Source organism: Artibeus jamaicensis, unplaced genomic scaffold (assembly GCF_021234435.1).
Source record: "Artibeus jamaicensis isolate MK-2021 breed Jamaican fruit bat unplaced genomic scaffold, CSHL_Jam_final contig_464, whole genome shotgun sequence".
Taxonomy (NCBI): domain Eukaryota; kingdom Metazoa; phylum Chordata; class Mammalia; order Chiroptera; family Phyllostomidae; genus Artibeus; species Artibeus jamaicensis.
Genome location: NW_026521842.1, coordinates 13,028,006 through 13,051,305, shown reverse-complemented (window position 1 = coordinate 13,051,305; position 23,300 = coordinate 13,028,006). Strand labels below are relative to the sequence as shown.

General features: G+C 57.5%; 1 protein-coding gene across 3 annotated transcripts in view; it reads right to left on the bottom strand.

The window, feature by feature from the left end:
- Positions 1 to 456: 456 nt before the first annotated feature.
- BCAR1 (BCAR1 scaffold protein, Cas family member) overlaps positions 457 to 23,300 on the bottom strand; it is a 38,072-nt gene continuing 15,228 nt past the window's right edge. Inside the window, exons 2-7 of one of the 3 annotated variants that reach the window (XM_053666660.1) lie at positions 12,818 to 13,429; positions 7,224 to 7,385; positions 6,936 to 7,052; positions 4,739 to 5,836; positions 3,937 to 4,044; positions 457 to 1,496 (exon numbers count right to left, since the gene is read on the bottom strand). In XM_053666660.1, the coding sequence (XP_053522635.1) occupies positions 984 to 1,496; positions 3,937 to 4,044; positions 4,739 to 5,836; positions 6,936 to 7,052; positions 7,224 to 7,385; positions 12,818 to 13,429 (2,610 nt within the window). In that variant the 3' untranslated portion in view covers positions 457 to 983. The remainder of the gene's footprint in view (positions 1,497 to 3,936; positions 4,045 to 4,738; positions 5,837 to 6,935; positions 7,053 to 7,223; positions 7,386 to 12,817; positions 13,430 to 23,300) is intronic. The other 2 variants (XM_053666659.1, XM_037144757.2) reach the window with 2 other exon arrangements.

Here is a 23,300-nt window from a genome sequence, read left to right as displayed (position 1 = left end):
GAGCGGCCCCGGGCTGCCTCTCCCATGCCCACACTGGCAACACTGGAAAGGACCCCTCCTCTCAGTGGTGGATGAGGGAGCCACTGCCCTTTCCCGGCTGCCTCTGTCCTGTTCAAGGACCAGCCAGGGGCGCCATGGCCTGTGCAGGACGTAGGACGCTGGAGGGAAGGAGGCAGAGCCAGCAGCCGGGGAGGGGGAGACCAGGCCCGACTCCCAGACCACCGGACCCCCAGCCCAGACTACACAGCGGGCAGGCTGCACCGGGCCCCGCAGGCCTTAGAGCCATTCACAGACCTCCCCCCACTGGGCAGGAGGTGCCTGGCCTCAGCTCCCGGCCCAGTGCTGCTTCCCGCAGCCTCACCAAGGGTCCCTCCAGTCCATACTCCTACCCTGGGCATCCACAAGGGGCACGAACCTACCTTCCCACCCGAGAGTCCTCTTGCCCCTCACACCTCAGGAAAGTGCTTATCATTTTTAAAAATTTTATTTAAATGTAGACCATTAGCCAAATTATTGGAAAGTCAATAATGAAAAATAGTTTTTTAGGGTTTTCTCCTGGTGCTGAGAAGGGACACATCACAGCTGCACTGACCCCTGCGGGGCGGGGACATGGCACCCCCATGGGGATGGGGTCAGCCCACAGGGGCCACCAAGGCCCTGTGGGTCAGGGGGCCTGCGTGCTCCTGGCTGGGCCGCTCAGTGTCGGGGCCCGCTCCAGGCCCACAGTGAACTCGGGGACGCCCCCCCAGCCTGCTCCTTGGCCTCAGCTCTGGAGGCCTAGCTCTGCTTGGGCCCCTCTGAGCCCACACCCTGCCCTGTCATAAATATGTACAGATCCCTGGGCATCCAGGGCACCAGGCCTGGGTGGAGCTGAGGTTGCCTGCCCCCGGCCTGCAGCACCAGGACTCTTGGGGAGGGTGCCCGGGGCAGCCCGGGCCTCACCGCCCTCCTCCCCTGGCCTCCATCCCTCAGGTCATCCATTCTCAGGCAGCCGCCAGCTGGCCCAGGACCCGGCGGAACTGCTGGGTGCTGTGGCCCAGCTCCCTGACCCTGTCCACCATGTCCTGGGCAGCGGCGGGCGACGGGTACTGCAGGGCGGCAGCCTTGGTGGTCGCCACGATGCCACGCAGCAGGTCGCACAGCAGGTTGCTGTAGTGAGTCACCTGGCTGCGCACGTCGGCGGCCTTGGCCTGTCGCGACAGCGTGTCCCCGATGAACACCAGCTTGTGGGCGCTGAGGATGACGAACTTGCTGTGGGCCACAAAGATCTTGGGCGGCTGGTTGGTGGCCACGGCGGTGAAGAAGGCGTCCACCGCGTTGGTGAGCGTGGTCAGGTTGGCCTCGCACTGCTCCAGGTAGAAGAGCAGCAGCTGCCGGTCCGAGGGGCCCAGGCCCCCCGTGCGCCCCGGGGCCAGGGGCTGGGCCGGCGTCCAGTTGGTCAGGTCGTGGTCTATGGGTCGTGACACCTCCTGCTCCAGCCGCTCAAACTGCTTCAGCTGGGGAGAGGGAAAGCAGAGTGAAGCCGCAGACACGGCAGGAAGGGGTAAACGGGGCGGTGCCCACAGCAAGTGACGGGTTCTGCTCTCCACCCGACTTTCACCGATCTCATGTATGGTGTGACATGTTTCAAATGACAAAGTGGTAGAAATGGGACAGATGAGCGGCTGCAGGGTGAGGCACGTCACCGGGTGCTGCTCTCTCGTCCGAAGTGACTGTGGGGAGGGACTGGGTGACGGGCGCACAGGACTGCTCTGTGTTCTCTTTGCGACCTCCTGTGAATCTATACGTTTTCCAAATGGAAAGTTAAAAACATGTTCTTCCTAATGTACACAACATTAAAAGGTTCAAATACACCACACGGGAAGAAAATAAGGTACCTATCACCTGGAATCCCACGCACCCAAAATAATACACTAAAAGATCTGGTAAACTATCTTTCAGAATGACACATTCAAGCTTTCTGCACACAACATAATGCGTTCAAAATGGTCTGGGGCAACGGGGGCCAGACAGTCGCTGTGTCAAGAACGGCTGGTGCTGAGTGAATGGGACCCAGAGGGCTACTTCTTTTCAATCTTATAAATGTATTACATTTTTCATGATAAAAATTCTAAACAAAAGAAATGCCTTGGTATTTGTAAAATTTCAGAAAACAAAAATCTGTACCCCTACCCCCCAAAAAAAGGTAAATATTGTTCAAGATTTTCAGCCCTGACTGGTGTGGCTCAGTGGATTGGGCACCAACCTATGAACTGAAAGGTTGCCGGTTCAATTCCCACTCAGGGCACATGCCTGACCTGTTGGGGGATGCGTGAGAGGCAACCAAATGATGTTTCTCTCCCTCTCTTTCTCCCTCTCTCTAAAAGTAAATAAATAAAATCTTAAACATTATAAACACTTTAAAAAACCTGACAACACTATACATAATATTTGATCACCTACTTTTAGCGCCAACAGGTCAATCATTTCATGCTGGTGAGTTTGTGTAAAAGCACGTGACAAGAGGGAAGCTTCCATGAGCGGCGGCCTCGCCTGGGAGCCTGGTTTGACTGACAGGTCCTCACCGGAGCCGCTTCCGACCAGGGCACTGAGTGGCTGTGACCGGCTTGTGCACAGACTCAGGGAAAGACAAGTTCTGTTCTACCTGAGGTGTCGGGCCTTAATTTAATTGGCGAAACCAACATGAAACGTACCACTCACAGCCCCCCAACTTCTCCCCTCAGGCAGCTATGGTAAAGCTCACCCCTCGGTTCTCTTGTCTAGTAAGAGAAGACACTCACTTCTGTTCTGTTCTGGACTCTGGCGGGTCTTTTCCATTTTCTGACAGTTCTCAATGCCACAGCTGTACAACAGTCTACCTTACGAAAATGTCATACTTCATGCAAACCATACTCTTAGACAGCTGTGGGGGGGGGGGTTCCAGAGTCTTCATTGATATGGAAATGGAGCAATAAACATCCTTGTCAATACATTTCATGTGCCTGTACTTCACCTGTATTTCATGTCTCCAGACCAGAAACTCTAGATGTTCAGAGTTTTTCCTACCTACTCCTACCTTTTAGTCCAGCTTCCAGTAACCTAAGTGATCTCTTGGAGATAGATACGTGAAGAGAGTTACATTCAGCAAGGCAACATTTACGAAAGCAATGCCCAGAGCCTAGATGCCACCGACAGGGACTGGCCGAACAAACGCTGGTGGGGTCCGCAGGAAACAGAGGATAAAGCACATGTCACTTCTTAAATCACTGGAGACTGCGTGTACTTTATGTACAATTATCAACATCTACCCCGTCACTGAGCATCATCTATGTGCCAGGGGTGTTCCAAGCCCTGTACCTTTCTTTATTCATCATTCTGGCGTCAGCCTGAGCAGGTGCCCCCCGGATCCCGCTCTGCAGCTGGGGAGGCTGCAGCTCTGCCTGTGTGCACTCTGGTCTCAGGGGCGGGGGGTGGGGGAAACCTGATGGGTGATATTTGTATTACCTTGTGCTAGTCTTTAACTTTTATTATCTTCATAATCAGAATAAAACTCCCTTAATTTTTTAACTATGTCTTTCAAGTGATCCAAAACATGCAGGAAATTCTATGCTGGCAGATAGTTTATCTGCGGATTGGGTACAATGTAAATGTTCAATAGTAGCTGTTGCATGGCATTTGTGCAGTGTTTGATACCATGGAAAAACCCGTGGGATAAAAGCAGACGTAACTGCTCACAAAGTATCACATTAAACTGCCTCTGGGGAGCTTGCTTTTTCTTTCACACTGTTCAGCGTGTGTGTGCGCTAACATGGCCACGGCCACCACGAGCACTCTGACAAAACATCGACCCAACCCGCCCACGGAGACAGTCACGCAGCCGAGGGGCAGCTGGCTCCTCTGAAGGAGGAGAAGCCTGTGCATGTTGGGCCAGGCTGGTGACCCTGAGCATGTCCTCACCTGCTGCAGCTCCAGCTGGCCCTTCCCCTGCCGCATGATGTTGCCCTTTTCCAACAGCTCCTTCTGGGTCTTCTCAAACTCCTCCTTCCCCTGGGGGGCAGACAAAGACTGGTCTGAGTGAGCCAGAGCCCCACAGGCCCCACAGGCGGGGGCAGCTTCCCGAGGAAGTGGCTCTCCTGGGCTCCTCTATCTCCGGCCAGCACAGGAAGGGCTGGGCATGGTCTTTGTGGCCACAGACATCCTCTCTGCCTGGCTCCAGTGTCAGGAATCATATCCATGCCTGCTCTCCTGTCCCTGACCACTGGGCCTTGGCATCTGCTGGCCCTCAGCCTGGAATGCCGAGACTGACTAGCACCCGTGTTCCTGCTCAGAGGTCCACCCCACCCCACCCCACCTCCCACCACCGTGGGAGTTCTCCCTGCTGGAAGTATCTGCTTTTGCATATGCTTCAGAATCCACCTCCCCAAACACTACGGCCACCTCTGTCCTGGTCACCAGAGAAGCCCCACCCCTGCGGGGGCTCTAGAGCCTTCCCTGGCTGGCACTGCAGGACCCTGACGACAGTAACACACTGACCCAAAGGCCTGCGGTGGGGGAAGGCATCGGCTTCCGGGGGCCACCTGTCCTGGAAGGTCAGGGTGAGAGGAGAACACAGGGACTCCCGAAACCCTGCTGGGGCTAAATCCTCCTTGGGCCACAGGTTCCCGTGCAGGGTGACGAGGGGCCCACGACAAGGGTGGAAAAATCAGAGCTCGATGGGCCAGGGGGCTTCCCCAGGGCCCCAGGCGGGGCAGGCACCCACCTGCAGGTGGACATAGTCGTAATCCTCCATCCAGCCCCCCTCACTGTTCTCGTACTGCCCGTCCGGTGACTCCTGGGATGTGAACTTGGGGGGTGAGGGCAGGGGCCGGGACTGGATGCTGCTGGCCTTGTCGGTGGGGTTGGGGTGCAGGGGGCCACCTCCCTCGGGCCCTGGGACAGGGGCCTTGGTCCGTCTGAAGAGCAGCGACGCATTGCCGTGCAAGAAGGAGGCCAGCTGCTTGGCGTCCTCAGGCACAGCCCGTGAGCAGGCCACCAGGCGGTCCAGGTCTTCGGGAGTGGCCCCAGCGCCTCCGTGGCTACTGTCGAAGGTCTGACCGTGGGCCACCAATGTCTGGTACACGTCCTCCATCTTCTGCAGCTGCCGGTTAAGCTTGGCATGCAGCGTGCGGTCAGAAGTGTGGGCAGCATTGCCCACGGCACTGCGGGCAAACTCTAGCAGCTCATGGACGGCCCCCTGGACGGCGGCCATAGCAGCTCGCAGGTCCGGCACCTGGGGCTCCTGAGGCTCAGTGCTGCTGCGCCAGCCCCCACACCCACCGGCACTGCCCGCCACGTCCAAGAGGTGGGCTACAGTGGCACTCACACCCTGCTGTAGCCGGGCCAGGGCCTCCACGGCCACCTCCAGCTCTAGGGGCTCTCGGCCCGGCCCTGGTGCCTCCAGGGAGGATGCCGACTGGCTGCTTCGAGTGCTGCCCGTGCTGGAAGCGGACAGGCGCTTGGCCTCAGTCGGGGCCTCTCGCTCGGCCGGTGGGGGCACCACATACACACCATCGTCAGCCACACCGCTGTCGGCTACCTCAGGAGGAAGGACCCGCTCTCGAGGCACGTCGTAGAGGGTGCCAGGGCCAGGCCGCCTCAAGCCGGGGGGCACGTCGTAGAGGTCGGGCGCAGGGGGCGGCACGTCATACACATCCTCAGTTGGCGGGGAGTCTGGAGGCGGTGCGGCCAGGACCAGCGGGTGGCGGGTTGGGTCAAAGGGCTTGGCCTTGGCAAAGGCAGGGGGCACGTCATAGGTTTCTTCACGTAGCAGTGGGCCGTCAGGGACGTCCTTGCTCACCGATGGAGGAACATCGTACACCTGAGGGGCCAAAGGGTGGTCAAGTCTGCCCACCCACCAGCCCACCTGGAGCCTAGGGCCGGGACTCGGTCGCCTGCACAGACACGGCCGGCCCGAGTGCACAGGTTCGTCCACGCAGGTTACAGCTGAGAGCCCAGTTGTGGAGCCACAGCTGAGCTCAGAAGCCTGGCTCCACTGCGGACTGGCCGTGTGACCTGAGGCGGCGCCCGTCTGCCCAGGCGTGAGATGGAAGAACTGCCTCGCAGGTGCATTGTCAGGGCTCCGTGAGGCAGTGCACCGTGTAACTTCCAACGCTCAGTGGGAGGTCGGCTATACTACTACCACCACCTTCACCGCGACCACCGCCACCGCCGCCACCGCCACCACCATCACAGCCACCACCACCACCGTCACAGCTGCCACTACTGCCACCATCACCACCACCACCACTGCCATCACTGCCACCACCACCGCTGCCTGTGTATTCACTGCTCTGTGGCACGCATGTGACTGAGCTTTTTATGTTGTCAGCTTAAGGACAACCTGGTTTGCTCCTACCGTATTTTTTGGACTATAAGGCATACCCTGCCCCCTCCCCACTCCCACCTAATTTGGGAGGAATGATGGTTGTTAATGCTGCTGCTGAGTGTTGTTTACATTTACATTGGTGAAATATTATGTTACATTACTAAATACTTTACCCTTTACACTTCAAAAAATTTTTCCCTATTTTCCTCTAAAACCTGAGTGCGTCTTATGGTCCAAAAATACGGTAATTCCCTCTCATCGTTACTGGGCACCCCTCCTCTGCCCTCAGAAGAGCCCTGGTCCGGATGTGCCAAATTCTGTGCTCACCCCGCCGACACCCCGGGTGTTCCCCTCAAGCACCCATGGGGAGGGCCCTCCAAGGGCCCTTCTGCAGCTGAGGAAGCTGAGGCTCAGAAAAGCACCCATCACAGGGCAAGAGAGGGACAGAGCCGGGGTCTGCAGTCAGGTCCCTCGAGGCCCCAGCCCTGCAGACGAGGGCCCCCACTGTGGTGCGCACACCCGCAGTCCCGTCCGGAACCCTGAGCGCAATCAGGACTCAACCCCGGAGGCCCCAGCGTCCCCCACTGCTCACCGCGTGGTGGCTGGACGGCGGCAGGCCCTTCTCCACACTGGGGGGCACGTCATACACGTCCAGGGACGGGTCCCAGCCATTGGGGCCCTTGACGGCCATGGGAGGCGTGTCATACACCTGAGGGGCAGGAAAGGTGCCGTGACTCAGGGGCCAGGGTCCCCTGAGGAAATGCAAAGCAGAAACTCCACAGCGCCCACCCCAGACCCCCTGCCCTGGCCACGGCTGAGAAAGCCCAGCTCCCCGAGCAGGGCCAGCCTGAGTCGCCCCCATTCCAGCCCCTACACCTACCTCCTGGCCGTACTGGCTGGGGAGCAGCCCTCGAACAGGGGGCACGTCGTAGATGTCCTGGGGCGCTGGGCCCAGCAGGTGGCGTGGGATGTCATACTCGTCCTGCTCTGGCTGGGAGGCCTCAAACACGTAGCCTTGCCCCACGCGGGTGGGCACCACCACCTAGGACAGACCGCAGACTGTCTCCACTAGTCCTGGAAGCCAGGCTCCAGGGCCCACCCTCAAGTCCTCGGGGAGATTCCACTCCTCCCGTGAAGAGCTGGGACACCAAGGCGGTGAGTGGGGGGTCCCCCAAGGGTGGGCCCAGAGGTCACTCTAAGGCAAGGGCATTCTCATCCTCACGCATTCTCTGCCCTTTCTTCAAGGAAATGCCACCCCTGGCAAACACTAGGCCCCCGGGGTTTACTGGGAATAAACCAATATTTATTGGCGGCTCCGGCCAGGGAACAGAGGCAGCCTGTCCCGCTGGATGACCCAGGAGGCTGCAGAAGAGGGTGCCTATGGGCTGACGGAGGGTGGGCCACCCTTGAGTGAGGTGCCCCTGCCTCAGGACACCTCCCAGCTACATGCTTCTCAGAAAGGTCTGCCAGCAAGGAGCTCTCCTGACCACAGGATCCAGCAGCCACCTTCGGACGCAGATGCAGGTGGTGGGGCCAGAGGAGGTGGCCTGAGCAGACCCCAACCACCACAGCCGGGGGCCTCCAGAGAAGTAGGCAGTGGCCTGGCAGAGCGGCAAGCAGGCCCCTGTCCTCCCCGGCCCCCCCAGCATTTCTCGGGGAGACTCCTGAACAGGGTCAGTAGGGACTCCCAGGCCCCAGAGCCAGTTCTTGAGCAGATGGAGAGAGAGGGTGTGGGCATGAGGGAGTAGCCGATGCTAGAACCAAGATTCCCACCCCCATCCCCACGGGGCCCTGAGACCACCACTCACCCCAGCAGGTAACATCTGCCCAGAGAGGAGACCGGCCTCTCCCTGCCTTGGTGCCCTGCCCCCGGCCCAGGATCCAGAGCCTCGAGCTGCCCACAGCCCTTCCTGTCAGCACCCTGTCCAACAGGCAGTGCTGGGCAGGCAGCCGCCTCCCTGCAGGCACCTGGCCCTGTGGGAGGAGCAGACTGGGTGGGGGTCAGCCCTGAGCGAGAGGCTGGCAGGATCTCCTAAGGCGGCTCAGGGCAAGCCTCCCCCACAAGGCTGCCTGCTCTGCTCTTCTCCGACAGAGAAGCCTTTTGTTTCTTGATCAAAGGGGACGTCTGGGACAGGGTTGACTCAGGCCCTCCCCACACATAGCCCTGGGGCAGTAGGGCTGAGGCAGGGCCCGCCCTCAGGCTCAAGGCCCCCAGATTCCGGTGTCCCTGCTTGTGCCCCGCCCCCCAGGCCCTGCTGGCTGCCAGGAGCAGCTGAGTGTCTCTCCAGGGGCCAGGCACCAGCACTTTTCTCATGGGCCCAGAGCTTGGCAGAGCCTCCCGCTCCTGCATTCCCTGCTGGCCTCCTGGGCAGCCAGCGCAGCAAAGCAACACCGGGCTCTTGGGCAGGCTCCCGTTGGCTGCTGGGGCCTCAGTGGGGTGTCCCCCGCCCACTGCCCCCCACCCCTGCGTGTCTGGAAATGGAGTTGGCAGCCCTCCCCAGACTCATCTCCCTCCTTGAGCCCCAGACTTGAGTCTCCTCCAGAGCTATTTTTGGATACGGGAACCTGCCAACAGTAGGGCAGGCGGGCAGGCGGGGGCTGGTGGGATGTGGCAGGTTGGCGGGGCCTTGAAACAAGGCCTGAGGCATCTCCAGGACCCTTGCTGGCCTCTGAAGGGCAGGTGGGGACCAGGCCTCAAGAACAGGGTTGTGCACGCAAGCCCCTCTCAGCCCCCTGCAAATGAAGGGTAGTGCAGGAGGAAGGGCTCTGGGGGCTGGACCCCAGGCCCTGGGCAGCTTGCCACTCCTGCGGCTGAGCTGGTGACAGTAAGCAGCTATATTGGCCAGCAAGTTTTTCTGGTAGAAAAAAACAGTATGGAAGCCACCAGTGGAGAAGAAACCTCATTACAAAATCCATCTCTCCACAGAGCTGCTGAGCCCGCTAATTAGAGGCTGTCCTGCTCCCCACATGGGGCCCCATTAGCAGGACCTCAAGGCCCCTGGGGGTGAGGGACACAGCCAGAGTCTGGGAGGGGACACAGACCCCAACCCAAGACCTCTCTCACACACTCTCTCTCTCACACACACACACCTCTGCAGTGCGGACAGCAGACCCACAGAAGCAGGGTCCCATCGGGGTGTCTGCAGAGCAAGAGTGAGGCATGAAGCTAATGGCGCTAATGGCTATCGAGGCCCAGTGAGATAGGGCAGGCCTCCTGCCCGACTCTGTCTGGGTGCCCAGCAACCTCCAGATGGCTCGGCTGCCAGACTTCCCCTTCTGCAAAAGGGTCACTGACTCACATCTGGCCTTGGCACACCCCCACCACACCACCATCCAGAAGCTTGGTTTCCTCCTCCGAGAAATGGGACGACATCAGAGTGCTGTGGGGCACAGCAGGTGACCATCTACGCTCTCACTGAGAGTGGTGGACATGCCTGACACAGGCCCCCTTGCTCCGGACCCCACCACGGCCCAGTACCGGGAGCCTGGGGAAGAGGCAAAGCTCCCAGGAGGCACAGGACTGAGCGCAGCTGCGTCTCCCCAGAGCCTGACTCACCGCCCCAGCTGCTCCCGTAGGCACAGCTGCGCCCTGCCCCAGAGGCACACCCCCAAGAATGACCTCACAAAACACGCCCCCCCTTACCTATTTCTCTCAGCTTCCCAAAGCCATGACTCAGCCCAAAGGGTGCCGACCTCTCTCGAGCCACTCTGCTCCAGGATCTGACCCCTCCTGACCACTAGCCTCACTCGCCCACCAGAGTCCTGGGCACCAGGGGCCCAGCCTCCCCAACCAAAGTCCTGGCAGGGTTCCTCCATAGCCCAGCCAACCTCTATGGCAGAACCAGGAGCCTGCTTCCCAGCCCCAAAGGGAATAACGAGGTTTATGAAAGCAGGACCTTGAAATGTGGGCACAGATGCGCACACACCAAGACGTCTGCCCCCTCACTGTCAGAGACATGCACCATCAGAAACCACTGAGAGCCCACCGGTGGGGAGGCAGGCAGCAGAGTGAAACCCAGGGCAGCAGTCACAATCATGCTTAGGGACCCAGAAGTGCTTTCGATATCTGATATTGGATTTACAGCTTCAAAATGCAAAAGAATGTGTATGAGCCTGTGAAAGGCAGAGACTATGCTGGACAAAATACACCCAGACTGGCCAGTGATTACCTCTGGACCAGGGCGTCTCCTGTCCAGGCTTTTGCACTGATTATGCATTTTCTATGACAACCAAGCACCACTTTCACCATCGCGAAACAAAGATAGATGAAATCTCAGCTGCCCGAGCCAGGATCGGTGGGGCTTCTTGGGAGAGGGCAGCCGGGCGCCTGCCAGGTGAGCCCAGCAGCAGTGTAAAAGCAAGCCCCTCAACTGTAGGGCAACAGAACCAATGGCCAAAACGTGGGCTTGAGTCTGCAGCCCGCAAGAGTCTCAGCACTGTGTTTCTTGGCCCAAGGGTTCCCCTGCCTGCCCAGCCTCTCAGATGCACCAGGATGGGCCGACTGCAAAGACTCGGGGGAGAGAAGGGTGGGGGAAAGGGCGCACCTCCCTGGGGTGCAGTGTGCAGTGTGCAGAGCACGGACTGTGTGTGTAAGGGGATGGACTATGGCCTGTCCCAAGGCTCACCAGCTAGGCACTGCTCTCTGCCACCTCCCCACGGGAAAGGGCTCCCCAGGCAGGGCTGTGCCCCTCCAGCAGGGCAAGCTTCTGCCACCCGCCTGTCTCTGGCCTGGCAGCTGAAGGGGCAGGTAGGGCAGGAAGTGGGAGCCAGTGACCTGGGGTCCATGGGCAGGTCTCCTGGCTGCCAAGCTCCACCCCGTGGGCAGGGGCAAGTCTCCCCCCTCAGCCCTGGGCTGGCTCTGAGGACAGAGGCTCAGTGAGGTGAGTGCGGGTCTGTCTATGCTGTTGCTGGCTCTCCAGACACAGGAGGCCCTGGGTTCTACACGATACAAAAGCAAGGCTGGGCCCGGCCTGGGGAAGCTGATTCCAGCAGAGCCCAGCTGCGGTGCCCTCCGCCCGTCCTCTCCTACCAGGGCCCCTGAGTCACACCACTCGCTGCACTCTCCCTCTGAAGAGGGGGGCTGGGCAGCCAGGGCTGGGAGGGCTGCGGGGGCCTCCCTACCACAGGGAGACAGCCCTCCAAGTCCATGGGACTTCTGTTTCCGGGACTCAGGAAACTCCACTCCCCAACTCTTGAAGGGACGTGTGCAGGGGAGGACACAGGCCAAAGGTGAGAAAATGTTGCTTCTGACTCAGCCAGGCCCCAGGCAGCCCGTGGGCCTGGCCTCTTGCCTCAGTCCTGCCTCCTTCCTACAGGCAGATGGACTGGGGAGGGTGCAGGGCACAGAGCCTGTCCCCTGGCCCAACATCCACTGGCAACAGCTCACAAGGGGCTGGAACCAGGGTCTCTCTTGGGGCAATCCCTACACCGGCAGCCCCACAGGCAGTGTCTTTCCCACAGTGCTGGAGGCACAAACCAATCTCCCTGTGGGAGCCGCAGGCCTGCTAACATGCCCCAGAAGAGGAGAAGGGGTGGGCACCTGTGGAACCAGAACACCAGAAGATGTGCCCCACCCCTCCCTAAGGGGCTGACACATACGCCCAGAGGACTCGGGAGTCCCCAGGGATGTGGCATCTGGCCTCTCCCCGTTGTCCCTTCCTCCTTTCCTGCTGGCCGGGATGCAGACACGTTGGCTGGAGCTCATGTGGCAACCACTCCAGCCCAAGAGACCCAAGCCCTTCAGCGAGGAAGTCGGAGCAACAAGAGGGAAGGAGCCAGGGCCCCTGACAGGCACGGAGGCGCTACTCACCTCCAGACCTCTCCTCTCGTTCACTCCGTTCTTCTGGGAGTTTGGCCACGCTCACCAAACTGCCGCACTGCCCTCCGTGCAAGATTTCTCCCCTTCCAGTGCCGCCAGCACCCCCAACCAAACCTCGCTCCCCTTCCTGGGCTCCCTGCCTCAGCCTGAGCCCCTCACTGCTCCCCGCACCCTCCACTCTGTGGGCAGAATGACTTCACTAGGACAAGGATTGGGCAGGTCACTCTTACTCAAAACCCTCCGCCTTCAGGAAAGCATCTGGGTCCTGGGTGGCATCAGGGCCTGGGAGTGCAGCCCCGGACTGCTGCTCTGGCCGCACCAGCCAAGCCCCGCCTGCCTATCACTTTTCCACACCCCCAGGCCTTCGACAGGCTGAGTCCTCTGCTAATGCCATCCTCCTACTAGGGTTTGTCTGCTGACAAACACCTCATGGTCCAAGGCCAGCTCGATGTCTCCTCTCTGTGTTGGCCCAAGTTGTTCACGTCCAATGGCAGCAGCAGAATGAACGCATTTCCCAAACACCCACCTCCCCCAGACCAAACACACAGCCGCTGCTGGAGCCCTGGAGAACCCAGGGGCGCTGAACCGGGCCCCGAGACCTGGGTCTGGGTGAAATCCAGCAGGAGGGCTGCCCAGTCATGCCGGGGTGGCCTTACCTTTGCCGGCGGCTTCGTGCCCTCCCAGCTGCGCGCATCCATGGATGGAGGAACCTGGTAGATGTCGTGCCCTATCCCAGCAGAAGGTGGCACCTGGTAAATATCCTGGGTGGAGTTGCCAGGCCCTGGAGGCACCTGGTAAAGGTCTGAGGCTGGACTGGGGAACGGGAGATGGGGCATCTGCTTTGAGAACGTGGACGTCTGCTTGGCGGGGGGAGACTGAAACTGTGCGCTGGGCCCAGGGGCTTGGTAGAGGCCCTGCTGGGTCTTGCTCGGGGTAGGTACCAGGTAGACACTGTCAGGCTGGGGTGGGTAAGTGACAGGCAGCATGGGAGTGTACTGGGCAGCTGGGTTGTGGAGGCCAGGCTGGGGCGGGGCCGAGGGGGCGGGCGGGCCCGGGCCGGGCCCTGCGGGCTTCTTGCCGTGCGCGCCCACCAGGACCTTGAGGCGGTTCCCGGGCACAATGCCCTGGCGCCCATGCAGCGAGCAGAGCCACCAGCCGTCCAGGCCCTGTGTGTCCCGCTCCAGCACCGTCATGATGTCGCCCTTGCGGAAGGACAGCTCATCCGGGGACTCGGCCACGTTGTCGTAGAGGGCCTTGGCCAGCACGTTCTGGGGAGAAGACACAGGCGGGCGTGAGGGCAGGAGCACGTGCGTGGGGCCTCCGCAGCCTGCCCGGCTCCCACGCCTCTCCAGAGGAAGCGGCTGGCCTCTATGCCGGGAGAGGAGCTCAGCAGGGTTTGGCCCCCCCCACCCTGCACCTCTGTCGCCTCGGCCTCCAGGAGAAAGTTTCAGCTGATCCTAAATTTTTTCCAAAGGGGCCTGGACAGTATCTCAAGATCCTCTCAACCGCAGCCTCCACACTCCAGGGAGGGCACTCAAGATACCCTTAAACACCACCCCCCAAAGTCATGCTGCAGCCTCGGCTGGCACTGGGGAGGGCAGCAAGGATGACAGTAACGGCCACGCGTTCTGGGAAGAAAAGAGCCTCCCTGCTCCGGCTCGACAGTCCTTCTGCCCCTCCAGTGCCGTCAGCCCAGAGGGAATCCCAAAGACAGTGGGGAGGGGACGCAGGGACAGAGCGGCCATCATCTGTGTCAGAATCCCAACACGCTGGAAGAATCCACAACTGATGCGAATGAAAAGTCATAGAATAGATGTCACGAAGCTACAAATTATTCAAGAACTAATCAAGCGAAGACTGCAGGGGACCTCAGAGAAAGGAATTTTACCTTCTGTCAGAGGGCTCAAGGAGAAACCTGAATTAGGGGAAATGTAACGAGTTCACAGTGGGATGACTAAGTGCTATAAAAAGCCAATTAGCCAAGTGCACTTAAAAACTACAATTACAATCAAAGTGACAACAGAAATTGTTGCTGTTGAGCAATCTGATCAAAGAAAACCAACCCTTCTAGAATTATATGTAGAAATAAGAGGTCTACCCTGGCTGGTGTAGCTCAGTGGATTGAGAGCTGGCCTGAGAACCAAAGGGTTGCTGGTTCGATTCCCAGTCAGGGCACATGCCTGGGTTGTGAGCCAGTTCCCCAGTTAGGGGCGCTCGAGAGAAAACCATACATTGATGTTTTTCCTCCTCTCTTTCTCCCCCCCTTCCCCTCTCTAAAAATAAAGAAATACAATCTTAAAAAACCACCAAGGGGCACTCGGCGCTCTCCTTCCCAGCCACAGAGATGTGCCGCAACCCCAAACCAGTGAGTGGCACAGGACCAAAGATCGGGGGCAGGGCTCCGGAAGGGCGCCGCCCTGGGGGAAGCTCACGGACGTCACAGGTGGTGCCTCCGAGCACCTGGGAAGAATGAGACTACGTCGCAGATGATACTAAGAAAAATTTCACTCTGTAGGAAGTAAAATCCATTTGGACACTTGCTTCGCATTATAAACAAAAGGCAATTAGAGGTCTAACTGTGATGTATAACTCTAGGACTAATAACAGATACAATTGTGGGACAGTATCTTTGTGACCTCGAGATGGGAAGAAATTATAAAACAAAACCTCAAAAAATGAAGATCCCCCCCCAAAGGCACAAAACGTAAGCTGACAAGGACAAAGACATGGTAAAAAATCACCAAGAGACAAGAGAGTGACTAATCTAGAATGTGGAGGCACTAATCCAAATCAGGAAGAAAAAGACATGAAAACCAACAAAATACGAAGAATGCATTTTCCAAAGGGGAAAGCAGAATGGCCGAGACCATCACGAAGAAAGCCCAGGGCCCCGGCCAGCAAACAAGGACACACGCGCCGCTCTGCTCCGTGTGCCAGCCGGTGCGCAGGTGTCTGGGGGGCCGGCTGGCCACACCCGCGTGAGCTAGTGCAACACACGGGAGATCTGCGTGCTAGAGCCCTTTACTCTAAATGTTATAAACGTCTACAAAACAATGCTAGGCATTTCTCAGAGACACTTAACCAGGGAGATTCCAGACGCATTACGTTAGCACAGGCGCTTCTGGAAGAGGAATGGCGATGAGACAGACATCAGGACTAAATGGGAAAAGTGAAGCCAACACGGAAGGGCAGCACCCTCCAACCCCACTCTTGACGGCTGCAATTCTCCTGTTAATTTGCACAGCCACCCAGAAGTGAGCACTGATTCGAGGTTCTGTTAGTCAGCAGACCCCCGCCCCCCGCCCCCCGCAGAGCAGGGACATGAGCTCCATGTGGCCCAGGCACAGGAGAGGCCCTGGGGAAGGCTGTGAAGTCAGAGGCAGAAGGACCAGAGCACTGGTGACACTGGGCCACAGGCACACAACCTCACGGCGGTAGAGAACCCAGGGGCCAGGAGGCCTTCAGTTTTCAGTGCTCGGCCCCTGATGCCGCTGCTCCCCCTTTGCAGGTGCCTGGCTCACACTGGGCTCAGAGATATCCCAGAAGTTCCCCCCAGCTGGAGCCAAGGTCAGTTCCAAGGAGCTAAGGAGGCGCCTGGGGGAGACAAGGTCAGGGCTGTTTTGGCCTTCTAGGGCAGCAGAGGCCCAGGCCTCACACAGGAGGAAGCCAGGTCTGTGGAGGGGGCAGCGCCAGGCCAGCTGGGCTCCCGCCCCACCAGCTAAGCCTCAGCTCTGGTTGCCCTCCTCCGAGTCTTCAGAGATCTGAGAACACAGAGCCTGGTCTGGACCCTGGCTTGGGAATGGGACCTGAGTTCTGGCCACCTACTAGCTGTGTGACCTTTCCCACTTGAGCCCAGTCTCTTCCCTAGGACTCCATCTGCAAGGAGTCAAGCAGGAGCTAGAATTCCAGGCAGAAGGAAGAACAGGCTGGAGCAGGAAGTGGGGGCCAGGGCCCTGGGGCAGAGAAGAGTGAGGATGAGACCTCATTCAAGCCCAGCCCCCTCCCTCCACACCAGCATTTGGGGCCACAACTGTGCCCTGAGCTCTGTCTCCCCTGCTTGCCACACTGAGGACCAGGGAAGAGGACCAAGCACCTTCAAGTCTGGAGCATGTGCTCTGGGCCTCAAGGCTACTTGTTCGGCCCCGGGGGGTGCCAGCAGCTCAGTGCCCCCAGGTCCCAGAAAGGGCCAGAGGCAGGAAACTTGGGAGCCAAGAGGGGCAAGATCCAGGGAAGGAGCCAGCCCAGGCAGGTGGCTCAGAGTTCAGGGAGGGCAGAACTGGTGGAATCACCCGAGCACCAAGGTGCGCACTGGGGCGGAGGCCCTTGGAACTGCTGATTGCTGCAAACGGCCCACAGAGATTACCAGTTACAGATGCACAGAAGTGCAGATTACGTCTCTTAATAAAACATCACGCCAACTTCAATAATGGGGACATGGTAGGAACACCAGTGTTAATGCTTGCGATGACTAGGATGTGATTTTCTCTTCCTAATTTTCAGAAGTTTTCAATATGAACATTTCTTTGCTTTGGGGTTAAAAAAATACACATCCTGAAAAAGAGCACAGTGGACGACCTTCTAGGCAGGATGGGACAGAGGAGGCCGAAGCAAGTCCAGAGGCTAGAGCCCAGGGAGAAGGAGGCAGGGGTGGGGCTGCCCTGCGGCCCACTAGGGCTCAAGGGCCCCATCCCCAGGCTGCCTGCGAGAAAAGCAAGTTTCCCAAATATGGTCTGCAGCCGCCCTGAGGCCTCAGGGAATCATATCCTCGCCAGAGGGCGGGACACCAGGTCTCCCTCCCCCAGTGACCCCAGAACACAGAGCCACCCCACTGGGTCCCCCCCAGCCCCTGCCCTGGTGACCACAGGAAGTGCCAGCGGAGTGAGTCACAGAAAAATTCCCCTCAGGCCCAGTCAGAGGGGGCGGGGTACAGACAGAGGGGACTGCCCCTAGGAGGCCCCTTACCTCTCAGGAGGAGGGCAGTCCCAGGAAGGCTGGCAGATCAGCCTCCACCAGGCCCAAAGACAGGGCTGGGCACTCAGGGAGGCTGGAGGGCTGTGCTGGAGGCAAGGTCCAGAGGGGAAGGGGGAAGGGAAAGGAGAGAAAGCACACTGGGCCCAAGAAGCTACTGGAACCTCCTGTGCAAGGGTGGTCAGCCCTTACTGCTTCGGAGTGAGCGTGAAGAGCAGTTAAGAGCTGCTGCTATACAGTCCGGGGTGGCTGGAGCCAGGCTGGGAAGCACCCGTTGGGCTGGGCACGTGGCACTGGGTGCCTGGCACCAGAAACTCCTCGCCTGTGTCAGCTGGTGGCCCTGCCCAAGAGCCCCAGAGGCAGCCGCTCTACAGCGCAGCCCGTGAGTCCGGGGCACTGCTGGCGCCACAGCACTCCAGCTGGCCGAGCCCGGCCCCTTTGGGCTTCTAAGCCTGCCCAGCTGCTCCGGAGACAAGCTTCTCCTTCCTTCTCTCTCAGCAGCGGCAGCTAGGACCAGGCCTAGGGCATCTCAGGCAAGTCCCCTAGTTTTTCTGAGCACTCAGAGCCCTTTGCTAAGTTGACAGTCCTGATTTCACAGGATTATTCTCTTGTTTAACAAGATTCTCCTGGCTCTGCTCTTGGCCAGGTGCTGGGCCAGGCCCTGCAAGGTGGCCCAAGCCTAGCTCATCCAGGCCCCTGTCCACAAGGGGCTTACATTCCAGTGGGGCAGAGAGACAACAAACAACTTGCTGGGCGGGGGACAAAAGTGTGGTGCCAGCATGCGAGGGGCCGCTGCCCAGACCACCCAGCTGACTGAGGGCAGATTAAGAGACTTCTGGCCAAGACGGAAGAGTAGGTAGGTAAGTAAACACGCTCCGTCTCTGCGCACAACTACAGCCAAAGTTACAACTAAACTACAAAACAAACATCACCCAGATTTGTCAGAAAATCGAGCTGCATGGAAGTCTGACAACCAAGGATTTAAAGAAGCCACATTCATTCAGACAGGTGACTTTTCTACAAGTCCACGCTGGGCAGGCAGTCAAAGCAGTTCTAGCTATTACACAGAAACAAACACAGGGGGGCTGACAAATTGAGGAGACAAAGAAATATGGCCCAAATGAAAGAACAAAACTCCAGGAAAAGAACTAAATGAAATGGAGATAAGCAACCCATCAGAGGCAGAGTTCAAACACTGGTTGTCAGGGTGCCCATAGAACTCACTGGGCACCGCAACAGCAGGAAAAAACCCAGGCAGAAATGCAGGCTGCACTAAGTGAAATAAAGAAAAACCCACAGGGAACCAACAGTGGAGGGGATGAAGTCGAGATTCAAAATCAACAAATTGGAACATAAGGAAGAGAAAAAGCATTCAGAACACCAAGAAGAAAAAAATAATTAAAAAAATGAGAATAGGCTAAGGGACATCTCCAAATATACCAACATCTGAATCACAGGATGCCAGAAGGAAAAGAGGAAGAGCAAGAAACTGAAAACTTATTTGAAATAATAATGAAAGAAAACTTTCCTAATTTGTTGAAGGAAATAGACATGAAGTCCAGGAAGCACAGAGTCCCAAACAAGTTGGATCCAAAGAGGACCACATCAAGACACATCATAATCAAAATACCAAAGGTTAAAGATAGAGAGAGAATCTTAAAAGCAGCAAGAGGAAAGGAGAGTTACCTACAAAGGAGTTCCCCTAAGACCATCAGCTTAATTTCTCAAAAGAAACCTTGCAGGCAAGAAGGGGCTGGGAAGAAGTATTCAAAGTGATGAAAGACAAGGATCTATATCCAAGATTATTCTATCCAGAAAGCTATTTAGAATGGAAGGGCAGATAAAGCGCTTCCCAGACAACGTAAAACTAAAGGAGCTCATCATCACCAAGCCATTATTACACAAAATATTAAAGGGACTTATTTAAGAAAAAGATCGAAACTAAGAACATTAACATAGTAACGAATGCACAACTATCAGCAACTGAATCTAAAAAACAAACTAAGCAAACAAGCAGAACAGAAACAGAATCAGAGACTCGGAGATCACTTGGAGGGTTATCGGCTGGGAGGGAGAAGGGGGAAAACAGGAGGAAAGGTACATGGACTAAGAAACATAACTGGTAGATACAAAATAGACAGAGGGTGGTGAGAGGCGACTGCTGGAAGGAGTGGGAGTACTGGACGGAGGAGGGCAAAGGGGGAAAACCTCAACAACTGGGACAGCATAATCAATAACGTATATTTTAAACAGTGCAGTGCCAAAAACACACGGCGGGACCCAAAAAACCTCAGAACTTATTTATAAACAACTGTATATTTATTATTACATGTTTAAACCTCAGTCACCTTCAAAGTACCCTTCATTTGACTCACCTATTGAGACAATTTTACCTGCTCAAAACAGTTTTTGAACTTGTTGATTTTGATGCTTTTTAGTGCATCTGCTGTCTTTTGTTTCACCTCTTCCACATCGGCAAAACATCTCCCTTTGAGGGCTTTTTTCATTCAGAGAAACACAAAAAAGTTGCTTGGGGTGAGACTGGGTGAATAGGAAGGGTGGGGTATGGGGAGGGTCATGTCATTTTCGGTCAAACACTGTTAACTCAGCACAATGTGGGCATGTGCCCTTGTAAATCACCCATCATGAAATGGGCAAACACACTAAGTCCTCAAAAAACAAAAATTCACAGAGGCAGAATGCAGCCTCTCACCAAAACGCCAGCTGGTACACTGATACAGATGGATTCCTAGAACACTCACCCAGTGGGGAAAGCCTGTACTACAAGGGGCATGCCCTCCAGAATATAACCCCAGGTTTCTTTGGGTCCCCCCTTCATGTGAGATAGAGCCACTGCAAATAGGGGTGGTCGGAGCTGTCCTCCCCAAGGAGGTGATACTTCAGGTGGCCTCACGAATAATGAAAACTAAGCAGCCATGAAACCAGCTGTGGAAGAGCATACAGGTAGAGGGGAATGAACCAAGGTGCTGAAGCAGAGGAGGCCAGAGGGGTGAGGGGCTGCAGCCCTGGAGCAGCAGGCAGGCCAGGGCCAGTCACACTGCAGGAGGAGTCGGGGCAGTGCGTGGGGAGCTCAGTAAATGCTACCCAAATGGCAGCACCCCATAGCAGGATAAGCCCAACTTGAGCTCTGGACATGTCCCCCAAGACCCAGGGTCTTGCCTCAGATTATAAGAGGAGTCATCTCCCTCAGAGCTCAGAGTTCCAGCCTCCCATGCTGCTGGGACAGTCAGGTGCCTCAGCCCCAAGCTCACAAGAGGACACAGCTATAGTCTCTTGGTGGGGCATACCGCCTAGGCACAGTTCTGGCAGACGCTGCCAGCCACCGGTGTCTGAGACACCACACAGGCTGCTGCCTGAGTTCCCTGCATCTCTGGCCACCTCACACCTGCCTCTAGGAAACCTCCCGCAGTGCCTCACTCCTCCTAGACATCAACTAGGGTGGTGGCCCCCCAGGAAGGATCCCGTGCCCCTCCACAGGCACCTGCTCCCTGTTGCCCTCACCTGGAAGTGCTGACCAATACATCTTATTATTGCCTGCTTCATGCCCCTGAACCTCAACACCCAGGAAGGGAGGGGCTGTCTCCTTCAGCACGGAATTCCCACAACCCCACCAGCACCAGGCCTGGCCCAGGATGGGTGGGCTCAGGCAGAAGCCCTCTTTGCAGAAGGCAGTGTCCTGTCCTCCCTGGAAGCAGTGTAGCTTCACCTGGGAAGCCAGGAATGCCCTTTGGGTTTGCTAACCCAGGGGAAGGAGGTGGAGGAGAACCCTCAGCCAGGCCACATGCGTCTTCAGACCTGGAGCAGCTGGGCCTTGGATGCTGGTGGTCACCAGTCTGGGAGAACCTCAGCCATCTATCTGATGGGTCTTCAGGTCTCCCTGCTGGCTCTACTGTCTGCCTCAGGGACCTTGGGTGTGCTCTGGGTATCCCAAAACCCCGCCTGGGAGAGGATGCTACAGGGTGGACCTGAATGCTGGAGACTCAGTCGATGATCCCCAGTGACTACAACAATCTCGGCCAGTGCTGACTCCATGCCAGAGGCAGGGCTCTTCTGCACACTCCAATCACCTCTTTTAACCCTATGAGATGTTTTAATTACCTCCGTCTTACAGATGAGGAAACTGAGGCCCAGAACAGTTACTTGACGTGCCAGGGTCACAGTCAGGGAGCAGCAGAGGCAGATCTGGGCTGCGTGACAATGTGGAGCTCGGCGGTCCCTGGGATAACGCTTAGGTTCATGGAAACCAGAGTGGAAATTTCACAGGCCTCTCCCTCGCTCCCTCTTCCCCACCTCCAAACACACAGACACACACGCTCTCTGGCCCCACACACAGCAGCCTCACACACAGCAGTCACTGGGGAAACACTACTTCCCTTCATATCCAGAACCATCTCAAATGGGAGCCAAGTTTATTTCTGGGGTATTCTGTTTGCTTGTCTCAAGAAGCCCCAGTAGCCAATGGACACAGGCCCAATGTGCATGTGCCAACTGCAGTCTGCGCCCGCAACCCTGCTCGTTCATGCTTAGAACGCCCCTGAAGGGGCTGCCCACTGGCCAGGGTCCTGACCACTTCCTTATCTCTCTCCCCCATCCTCACTTCAGCTGAGCTCTCTTCCAAGACACCCCAAACTCACATCCTTGGTGGCACCTGGGGACCAGCAGCCTTAGCATCACTTCTCTGATATCCCAGGGACAACTGAGAGGACAGAACCTCGGTTCAAGTCCTCCGTGCTTGGACAGCCGCAGGCAAGCCCCTCGTTCCTACAGAGCCATCCCAAGGTGGGGCATGAGAGCACAGCTCCTGCCTGCCTACCTCAGGGGCCCGAGGCCCAGAGGGCGGAGCCTCATGCCTGACACTCAGCAGCCAGAGGACATGGTCTGCAGAATGAAGGACTAAAAACCCACCTGTAGGTGGCCACAGCCAATACTCCAGTAACAAGCCACACGTGGCTACAGCAATGGCAACAGCAGATGCCCTTGTGTCCAGGGCCAGCTCTGGGCTAGAAGCAGACGCCCCTCCCCACCCCTGCTAGGACACCCCAGGCACTGTCCCGGGAGGCAGGTGAAATGGGGAGGGACTTCCTGCTGCGGGACAAGGCATCTGCAGTCCCACATACTACGGTGGGACCGGACCAGAGCACCCAGGAGCCTGTGTGGGTGGTGTCAGGGCACAGCCTCACACCCTCCAGGCCATTCAAACTGCTTGTAGCTCGGGAATGGTCCCCATCCCCCTCAAAACCCGTACTACTGCCACCCAGCCCCGGGACTCGACCCCAGCTGGCAGACCCAGACCTGTGTGCTTGATACCTTACTGCTCTTTCCCAGTCCCTGGGGCCCTAATGGGAGGATTCACAAGTCTCTCAGCAAAGGGCTCAGCATGAGACTGACCTTTATTTCCTTCCCTCTGGGGTAGCACCAGGCCCAGAGTGGGGGTAATCATCCACAGCCCCAGATCTGTCATCATGGAGGACAGAGACAGAAGGGACAGCCCAGAGGGGACAGTAGGGACTTGACTCCCTACAAGACTCTCCACCTTGCCATCTAAAGCCCCAAAGAGTTCTGCTCACTCAGCAGCTTTTCAAACACCACCTCTGCAGCCAAAATGGAGAGGGAGATGGATGATGGCACATAAAGTGTGGTACTCTGGCTTAAAAAAAAAGGTACAAAATCCCTGATTTCTGGGATGCACAATGAAGATGGGTTGGGAGATGGCGCCCTGCCCTTTCAACCCTCTGTGGTCCTTCCACCCCAGGCCAGTTCTTTACCCCACTCCCCACCTAGAGAGCGGAGGGAGTTAGGGCAGCAAGACAGAGGTGGAAACACCTCTGAGAGACCACCTGCTTGGAGGAAGACCACCCTGAAGCCCCTTATTTGGGGGCCCTAAAGGCCCAGAGAAGAAGGAGCTGCCCCAGTGTCTTTGCTGGAACCCCACTCTCCAAGTCTGACTCCAACACTGTTCCTCAACCCTCCGAGAAGTCTCCTGGGTACACATCCAGCTGATGCCAGCTGTGGGTTCCTAGAGGGGCAGGGATGGAGTTCTCCAAGCCCAGGAGAAAAGGGTGGTGGATCCCAGGAAGGAGCCATAGAGGCCAGAGGGACCCCACCAAGTTGGCAGCCCCAGCAGAGCATGGAAGCACCCCAAAGACCAGA